Here is a 10,200-nt window from a genome sequence, read left to right as displayed (position 1 = left end):
GTAGCATATATTATAGTATTAATGACTGCTTTGAGAGAAATAGTTGTTTTTATACGCTCAAGGGAAGGTTAGAATTGTGCTATTACCCGAGGCGTGCCGAGGGGAATAGCCCAATTGTAACCTTCCCGAGAGCGTATAAAAACAACTATTTCTCGAATATTAAAGCAGTCATTAATACTTTTATATGCCGAAAAAAAATAGACTAAAAAATAAAAAATAAAAAATACTTTTAATTTTGGTCGAAGATGAGATTCGAACTCTTGCGTACAAAAGGTGATGAATCTAAAGTCAGCGCCTCAGACCTCTCGGCCATCGCGCGTTATTAACATGCATGGCAGTTTTGTACAATATATACATTAAAATGGATTGAAACCGGCTTCGCGTGTGATGAATGCTTCGCAAAAGCTCCATATACGGACTCTTCTTTTACTTTTGCAATGCATATTGGCACGAACTTAGATCAAGATCTATCGGCAGATGTTGTTTTTTTGTTTTTGGAAGTTTATTTTCGTCTTCATGTCAACAATGCAAGATAAAATTGTCGGTAAGATCGATCGAGATTCAATTGTATTGAAATTACCGACCAATTATTCGCACACATACGGTATCCTCCATCGCTCAAACCATTTTTTAACACGTAAACCTATGGGGTAACCATGGAGACTGACCTATTTTTTTAATAACCATGGTTATTAAAAATATTAAATGTTTTAAGCATGGTTACCGGGAATTTTACAGGAACAGTTGAAGTTTATGAATGCAATTTCGACCAATCAGATGGCTGGATTACTTAAGTGAGGTATATAAATATATATATATATGATGATGTATTTAAAAATTAATAGTCACTGTAAGATTTAGAAAGTTTTCTGTCATGACGTCGGTTCAGATTAACCATAATTTCATTTGGTCGTAAGAGGGCGTTTGTAGTTTGCCAGCCTAAAAGTCACGAAATTTGAAATGTTTTGTGGACAGTGATTCCATCAGTAATCCCCGACAATCGAGACAAGCCCAATGTTGTAAGTACTATAAAGCTGTTATTTGTATAAATCAATCTTTAATTGTTTGTATGAGGCCAAAAATGGCACAAGATATAAATCTAGTTTTCTGTAATTTTAAGATGAAAAGTACGTTAAAATGTTGTCTGTGCATGTAGCACCACATATAGACAAACGTAGGATAACGTGTGTGAATGCACAATTTGTGCATATATCAGTTTGTGTTGAGGATAATCTAGATTTGTGTGTAATGAGTGATGATAATTGACATGAAACAAGAGTATGAATTGTTTTCCTTGGTTATAAAGAATGTCAAGGGTGTAGAAGCAAATAGGAATTTAGTTCAGGAACCAAGTAAAGAGTGTAAGATAGAGGCAGGAAATAAGGCTGGTCAAGGGTTTATTTGTGTATGATGTTAACCTACAAGATAGAGAGGTATGATTTGTAAGGGTTATATTTGTAAACAAAGGTAGAATTTGAGACAGTTCATTAGAATAAGATAAATGAGGCAGTTATACAGTTTGTGTTTGCACAAGTGAGCTTTACTCACATAGTTTATTCTTGAAGGTTTTCTTTACTCAGTTATACATATTGAGGTCATTTATGGCAAGCTAGTTGTGCGATACAATAGATGTTTGTTTATTCATGTGAATTTGTACACATGCTTATGATTGCTTGTTTGTTTTATTGATATTACAGATGAACTGCATTTTATGCACGTATCTCAACTTGGATGTCGTCGTCCTTTCTTTAAGCCTACTGTTGGGGTCACTTCAGCAGAATTTAACGTCACACAAAGTTCATAACAGCTTTAGCATTCGTCACCATGAGTCAAGTAGGTGTTGATGATGTCAATCCAGAGGATTCTGCAAGTCAGGTTGGGAAGAGTTCCACCACGTCATCTGGACTTAGGACCAGGGCCAAGAGGGCTGCAATAGCAGCAGAATTAGCAGTTCTCCAGGAAGAACAAGAGATAGAACTCGAAGAAATACGCCTTAAGCAAAGGAAGGCTAAGTTACTCTTACGTGCCAAGCTCAGCGCAGCAGAGGCAGAAGAAGACGTGTATGAGCAACACAGGAGTGGCAGTAAGGTGTCGAGTATAGGGAATAGGAGTTCCAGTCAGCAGAATGTCAAGCAGGTGCATGAAAGTGCAGAGCATGCTACGGAACATCATCATCATGTCAGCAATCATGATGTCAAGGAACCTGCGCTCCTACAAGAGACTATTCCTTTTCCAGCTCAGCAAATGGCTTCATCTCCCATTTCAGGTCAAGCTTATCAACCACGAGACGACCGAGAATTTTATCTGCAGACCCAAGTTCAGCAACAACGATGGTTGGAAGCTATCAGTCTGGCTAATGTAGAGATGATGAAGTTTGATGGGAGTCCTTTGCACTTCCATGAATTTATGATGTCGTTCGACAACTTAATTGGTCGATCTTCACTCGATAGTGGGACAAAACTTATGAAGTTATATCATTGCTGTGAAGGAGAAGTTAAGGGCATCATACAGTGCTGTATGGTCATGGAACCACTGTATGGGTACCAACGAGCCAGAGAGCTGTTGGTGGAACGCTTTGGCAGCAAGTACAAGATAGGAGAAGCCTGGATCAAACGTATAACCACTGGTCCAATCTGCCATGCGAATGACCGGAAGGGGCTGCAGAAGTTTGCAGATGAGTTGAAGATCAGCATGGAAACTCTTCGAGCAATGGATCTACTGCAGGAAATTAGTAGCCAGAGAGAGTTGCTGAAGGTGGCTGAGAGACTTCCATATTACCTTAAAGGTAGATGGTTAAAGTTGGTGAGAGACATCAGACAGCAGGAGCGTTCTCCCGATATCTCGGACATGGCAAGGTTTGTCTCCAACGCTGCTGAGGAAGCCAATGATCCTGTCTTTGGAGATCTGACAGCAACAACAAAAAGAGTTGAAACTTCAAACCCAGCTTTCAACAAGAAGAGTACAAGAAGTAACTACATGTACGCTACAGAGGTAACAGAAGTAGCAGTCAACCTGAAGTGCCTGAAGTGTAGGCAAGAACATTCCTTGTTTGGGTGCGACAGTTTTAAATCCATGGCACCCGAGATGAGATTTCAGTTTGCTCAGGACAACAGACTGTGTTTCAACTGCCTGCAATCTGGCCACACCAGTAGGTTTTGCAGATTGAATAGAAGATGCTCAGTACAAGGATGCCAGAGAAAACACACAAAATTTCTCCATTTTGCACAGGATGCATCTTCATCTGCAGGAAGGATGACAACGACACAGGCTCCAGTTGAAACCCAGAACAACGAAGTCCATCAAGTCCAGAATGGGTTCGTTAAGAAGTGTGTCACAGGGGCCGGAAGGTGTGTGCTTCCCATTGTTCCAGTGAGGGTTAGAGCTCAAGGAGAGAATGTATTTGTGAATACATATGCACTGTTGGATTCTGGTTCAACCAGTACATTTTGTACAGCCACTTTGGCCAGAGAACTCAATGCTACTGGAAGGAAGCAAAGTTTAAGCCTGACAACACTGGAGAAGCGTAATAGCCCCATAGAGACCTCAGTGATTAGTCTGATTGCAGACACGGGACCAGATACAGACTGTGTGAAGCTACCCTGTGTGTATACCAGAGACGCCATTAATATCAGAGACACACACATTGCCAATGTGGATGACATTTCAGGATATCATCACTTAGAAGGAATCAACCTCCCGATCATTGAACGACATGAAGTTGGACTGTTGATAGGGCAGGATTCACCTGAAGCCTTGATACCTATCGAGGTGAGACGAGGACAGCATGGCCCTTATGCTGTTAGGACCAAATTGGGTTGGTCAGTGAGTGGACCTGTAGGTTCCAGTTCAGATGGTGTACCCAAAGCTACATCTAGCTTCATTGACAGTAATGATAGACTGGAGGAACAAGTCAGCCAATTCTGGAAGATCGAAGCTACAGATGTGCTTAAGAAAGACAAGGCAATGTCAGTCAATGACAAGAAGGTAATGGAAATATGGGAGAGGGACATCCAGCGGGAAGGTGCACATTTCCAACTACCGGTGCCCTTCAGAAGGAGACCACCTAACTTGCCTGATAACAAGTGGAGTGCAGAACAGCGTTTGAAATCGTTGGCAAGGAGATTGCAAAGAGATCAAGCAATGTATGTGAACTACAAACAGGGCATAGAGGATCTCCTCAGGAAAGGCTATGCAGAGGAAGTTAGTGAGGAGACTAGGCAACCCAAGGACACCCCTGTTTGGTATTTGCCCCACCATCCAGTCTTGAATCCCCAAAAACCTGACAAGATGCGAATCGTGTTCGATTGTGCGGCCAAGCACCAAGGGGTATCTTTGAATGATGCAGTGTTACAGGGGCCGGACCTTATCAACAATTTGATGGGAGTTTTGCTTAGATTCCGCCAGCAACCAGTAGCACTCATGTCAGATATAGAGGCAATGTTCCACCAAGTGAGGGTACCTCCAGAAGATCGAGACGTGTTGAGATTCTTGTGGTGGAAGGACGGAGACTTCAACAAGGAACCGCTGGTCTACCGGATGTGCGTCCACCTCTTCGGAGGTACGTGGAGCCCAAGTGTGTGCAGCCATGCACTTCGTCAGACAGCAAGAAACGGTGATGGTAATGGTAAAGTGGAAGCATCTAAGGCCATTCTCGAGAACTTCTATGTGGACGACTGCCTGGTGTCAGTTGAGAATGAAGAAACAGCGGTGAAACTTGCTGCGGACTTGATGGTCTTGCTCAGTGAAGGAGGCTTCAGATTAACCAAATGGGTCAGTAACAACCCATTTGTCCTGCAATCCATACCAGAAGAAGAGAGAGCTAAAGATGTGAGGGGTCTGGATCTCAATCATGATGCTCTTCCAGTCGAGAGAGCACTTGGAATCAGCTGGGATGTAGAAACTGATTGTTTGCTGTACAAACTTAGACCCAAGGACAAACCCCAAACCAGGAGGGGTATCTTGAGTGTTGTATCTTCCATCTACGACCCTCTCGGTTACGCCAGTCCTTTCATCCTAAAGGCTAAGATGATCTTGCAGGAACTAACCAGACTTAAACTTGCATGGGATGAGGAGATTCCAAGCAAGGAAATAGAGAGATGGAATGAATGGTTACAGGAACTACCCAAGATGACTGAATTCCAGGTCAACAGATGCATCAAACCACATGACTTTGGCAAGGTAGCAGAGTATAAGCTACATCACTTTGCAGATGCTTCAGAGAAAGCCTATGGAGTCGTTTCCTACCTGCGGATGAAGGATGTTGAGGGTCAGGTGCACTGCAGCATACTATTTGCAAGGTCACGTCTTGCACCCCTGAAGAGGATGACAATCCCACGGCTTGAACTGATGGCGGCTACACTCTCTGTCACTATAGACAGTATGATACAACGGGAACTGGATCTGCCGCTCCAAGAGTCAGTGTTTTGGACTGACAGTTCAATAGTACTTCATTATGTGAAGAATGAGGATAAACGTTTCCATACGTTTGTAGCAAACAGAATTACAACCATTCATGAGGGATCTGAACCAAGGCAGTGGCGACATGTTAACACTGATGTCAATCCAGCCGATGATGCCTCGCGTGGACTGACAGCTGAGGAATTGACTGGACGATGGAAAGAAGGGCCAAAATTTTTGTGGTCAGAAGAATGCGATTGGCCTAAAAGCTTGACAGTGAATGAGTCTAGCTTAGAGCATGACCCAGAGGTAAAGCAAGACAAGACTGGAGTGTTTGCTGCAGCCGAATCTGAAGTCAAGGCGACAGATAGACTCCTTGAAAGTTACTCGTCCTGGTTCCGGCTGAAGAAAGGTATTGCATGGATCCTGAAGGTCAAGGAGTGCTTGAGAAGAAAGGCACGCAAAGATATGAATTTACTGGATATGAAGCAGCCAGTAACAGTTGATGAGATGACTGTAGCTGAAGAAGCAATTGTCAGATACGTTCAGCAACAGACCTATGCTGAGGAGTACAGAGTCTTACAGCAAAATAAGACTACACAACGGTCACCCACTCGAATAGCAAAATCCAGCCCACTATCTAAATTGAGCGTGAAACTCACAGACGAAGGATTGATATGTGTTGGAGGAAGACTACACAATGCACCACTAGAAGAGCAGACAAAACACCCAGTGATTTTGCCTTCCAAGCATCATGTAGTACAGCTTTTGGTGAGACATTACCACATTATGTGTGGTCACTCAGGGAAGGAGTATGTGCTATCCCTACTCAGACAACGATTTTGGATAATCAGAGGGAGGTTAGCAGTTCGTCATGTACTACACAAGTGTTTCACATGTAAACGTCAACGTGCAAAACCAGTGGAACAGAAGATGGCAGATTTGCCGGCAGATAGAGTGGTACCAGAAAAACCTCCATTCAGTAACGTGGGAGTTGACTGCTTTGGCCCATACATGGTGAGACAAGGAAGGAGCTCTGTGAAGAGATATGGATGTATATTCACTTGTCTGGTTATAAGAGCAATACACATAGAGGTACTGCATTCATTGGAGACGGATTCATTTCTGAATGCCCTTCACAGATTTATTTCACGCAGAGGACAACCAGAGATTATCAGATCCGACAATGGTACAAATTTCATAGGTGCTGAACGTGAACTGAGGGAGGGATTGAAACGATGGAACCAGGAGAAGATCCACAATAATCTCCTTCAACAAGGAATTGATTGGAAATTCAATCCACCGAGAGCATCCCATATGGGTGGATCATGGGAAAGACAAATCAGAACTACGAGAAAGGTCTTGAATGCAGTCATGAAGCAGCAGGTTCTGAATGATGAGGGCTTAACGACTCTTATGTGTCTAGTAGAGGCAATTATCAATGGGCGTCCACTCACCATAACATCTGATGACGCAAGGGATGCAGAGCCTCTCACACCAAATCATCTGCTGCTCCTGAGGTCAAAAAATGCTCTACCACCTGATGTGTTCCAGAAACATGATCTGTATGGACGTCGACGCTGGCGGCAGATTCAATACCTGGCAGACTTATTTTGGCGCAGGTGGGTGAAGGAATACCTACCTTCCTTACAACAGCGGCAGAAGTGGCTGAAAGAGACGAGAAATCTGGAGGAAGGTGACATCGTGCTGATTATCGACAATCTGCCGAGGAACAAGTGGTTGACGGGAAGAGTAATCGAAACCTATCCTGGGAAGGACAAGCTCGTCCGATCGGTGAAGCTGAAACATAGCACCGGTATCCTAGTCAGGCCTGTGCAGAAACTATGTCTTTTGGAAGAAGCAGATAGCGTATTGGTGAACCACAGCGACTAATTGGAGCATTCATTTCTTATGTGAGATAATTATATTGATGCACGGTGAATTAAACGTGCGAGGTGAGAGCCTAGCGCCGCCTCTTGTGAATTTTTGTGTCGCAATTTTCCTGATCCGTGACGAGCGTAAGATCCTGATCATCATGTTTCAGTTTTGGAAGAAGCAAAGAGCGTAAATTGGTGAACCGTGGAGAGCGATCTCAATTTAAATGGATCCACAGCGAAGAACGACTAAATTGGAGCATTAGTTTCTTATGTGAGATAATTATATTTGATGCACGATGAATTAAACGTGCGAGGTGAGAGCCTAGCGCCGCCTCTTGTGAATTTTTTATGTCGCGATTATCCTGATCCGTGACAAGCGAAAGATCCTGATCATCATATTCAAGTTAGACTGACGTCGACGCAAGACAGAACTCGTTTACAGCAACAAACTTGTTTAAGCGCAAGAAATTGATAAAAACAGTCCTCAGACTTTATACAAGACTATTTGCGGTAACATTGTGCCCTTGAGGTAAATCGGGCACGTTATATTTGAGGACAGTGAACTCTACTCTTGAAGAGTAATAAACATTTCAGCCTTGTTATAGACTATGTCATATTATGTTTATTAGTCAATACTTGAAGAAAGACTATAATGGACTTCAGAATACATGTATTCATTTCAGTATTGAACTGAGACTATTGCTGAAAGATTTTTTTGTTCGAACGATATTCATACGTAATTTCTTACATGTTTTTTCCTAAGAGCAGGAGTTAAATATTTGACCACTACAAATGAGAATCATTTGTCATGATAACATGTTATTTGGTCAATGCATGAGCATACAAATATGTAGTGTCTAGTTCAAGTTGAAACTTTAAAGAACCGAATTGTGTTGATATTTGATGCATAGACCCAAAAGAGGATATTTGATATGAAGGGGATAGTTGAACTAAAGTTTTGTATACCGGAAGTAAATTGACAATTTACTCAAGATTGCGAATGATGAGAAAGTTTAATCACAGAAGCACCATTTTCTGAATTTGAAAATCATTTTTTGTGTGTAACCCTGTTGTACTTAGTGGTGGGCTACTGAATTTTGCTTGAAAACTCACAAAAAAGGGGGTTTAGTTTCAAGAATCGAGTACTGAAATACACAGTTCTGAGTAGTTAGCAGCTCTAGTGCATAGAGGTACATGTAGAATCATTATGTTTGAGCTGATATATTTCGTATTTTCCTTTGGTAATTCACTAGATAACTCAAAGTGTGTAAGGAATGTCAAGGACTTTAACAATCCTTGTTATTGTTATTTGCTACAGAGTGTCAACAATTGTGTTGAGATTTAGTTAATGTGTACTCTATTAAGGCAACTGATCGTTTTGCCCAATGTTACTTTAATTGACCTGTCGGTATACATTTTTAGACGACAAGTGTTTGTTGTGTATAGGCTATAAATTCACTCTAAAGGCATTTACTGTAATGTACTACATTGTGTAAATGAAATTAATGGAATGTGCTATGCAGAGTTGAGTGTAAATTCTAAATGTTTAGTTGTGTTTTATTAACAGAAAAGTTAGACAATTTGAATGGAAGTTGAAGTTATTTGGATAAATGCTTTGCTGTGGCTACGCATTTAAGGGGCCGGGATGTAAGATTTAGAAAGTTTTCTGTCATGACGTCGGTTCAGATTAACCATAATTTCATTTGGTCGTAAGAGGGCGTTTGTAGTTCGCCAGCCTAAAAGTCACGAAATTTGAAATGTTTTGTGGACAGTGATTCCATCAGTAATCCCCGACAATCGAGACAAGCCCAATGTTGTAAGTACTATAAAGCTGTTATTTGTATAAATCAATCTTTAATTGTTTGTATGAGGCCAAAAATGGCACAAGATATAAATCTAGTTTTCTGTAATTTTAAGATGAAAAGTACGTTAAAATGTTGTCTGTGCATGTAGCACCACATATAGACAAACGTAGGATAACGTGTGTGAATGCACAATTTGTGCATATATCAGTTTGTGTTGAGGATAATCTAGATTTGTGTGTAATGAGTGATGATAATTGACATGAAACAAGAGTATGAATTGTTTTCCTTGGTTATAAAGAATGTCAAGGGTGTAGAAGCAAATAGAAATTTAGTTCAGGAACCAAGTAAAGAGTGTAAGATAGAGGCAGGAAATAAGGCTGGTCAAGGGTTTATTTGTGTATGATGTTAACCTACAAGATAGAGAGGTATGATTTGTAAGGGTTATATTTGTAAACAAAGGTAGAATTTGAGACAGTTCATTAGAATAAGATAAATGAGGCAGTTATACAGTTTGTGTTTGCACAAGTGAGCTTTACTCACATAGTTTATTCTTGAAGGTTTTCTTTACTCAGTTATACATATTGAGGTCATTTATGGCAAGCTAGTTGTGCGATACAATAGATGTTTGTTTATTCATGTGAATTTGTACACATGCTTATGATTGCTTGTTTGTTTTATTGATATTACAGATGAACTGCATTTTATGCACGTATCTCAACTTGGATGTCGTCGTCCTTTCTTTAAGCCTACTGTTGGGGTCACTTCAGCAGAATTTAACGTCACAGTCACTAAACAACACTTAAAGGGGTAGTTGAGTTCTGTTGCAGAGGGCGCTACACAAAATAATTTTGTTGTGAGATAATGAAAAACTGAGTGTCAAATTTAAAAGAACATAATATTCAAATGACAAAATCATCTTTGTTTGATCAAAATCGGTTCAGAGACGGCTGAAATACTACGATTTCTAATACTTGTGTACCACCACAAATATTAGATATTTTGAAAAATTTGAAAAAACCGTTAGAAAAAAACGAAATAACGCCTTTTACGTCGTATTTCAGCCAATGCCTATGTTGGCTTTCTTGTTGGCATTTTCGTGTTGCTTATATCACTCACAATTA

The 10,200-nt window shown here is 40.9% G+C and overlaps 1 protein-coding gene across 1 annotated transcript; it reads left to right on the top strand.

The window, feature by feature from the left end:
* The first annotated feature begins 855 nt into the window (after positions 1–855).
* LOC115926682 lies at positions 856–9,797 on the top strand. The gene is made up of 2 exons (XM_030991744.1): positions 856–1,019; positions 1,698–9,797. Exon 2 carries the CDS (start codon positions 1,825–1,827, stop codon positions 7,288–7,290), a length of 5,466 nt encoding a protein of 1,821 aa, XP_030847604.1. The 5' UTR covers positions 856–1,019; positions 1,698–1,824; the 3' UTR covers positions 7,291–9,797.
* Positions 9,798–10,200: the final 403 nt, after the last annotated feature.

Source organism: Strongylocentrotus purpuratus, unplaced genomic scaffold (assembly GCF_000002235.5).
Source record: "Strongylocentrotus purpuratus isolate Spur 01 unplaced genomic scaffold, Spur_5.0 spur5_scaffold_2, whole genome shotgun sequence".
Lineage (NCBI taxonomy): Eukaryota > Metazoa > Echinodermata > Echinoidea > Camarodonta > Strongylocentrotidae > Strongylocentrotus > Strongylocentrotus purpuratus.
The sequence above is the reverse complement of the archived record's forward strand: the minus strand, read 5'-3'. Positions and strand labels throughout refer to the sequence as shown.

Bases quoted from the DNA above. Each gene is read 5' to 3' on its own strand.
- LOC115926682 (XM_030991744.1), top strand. From the start codon at position 1,825: ATGAGTCAAGTAGGTGTTGATGATGTCAATCCAGAGGATTCTGCAAGT.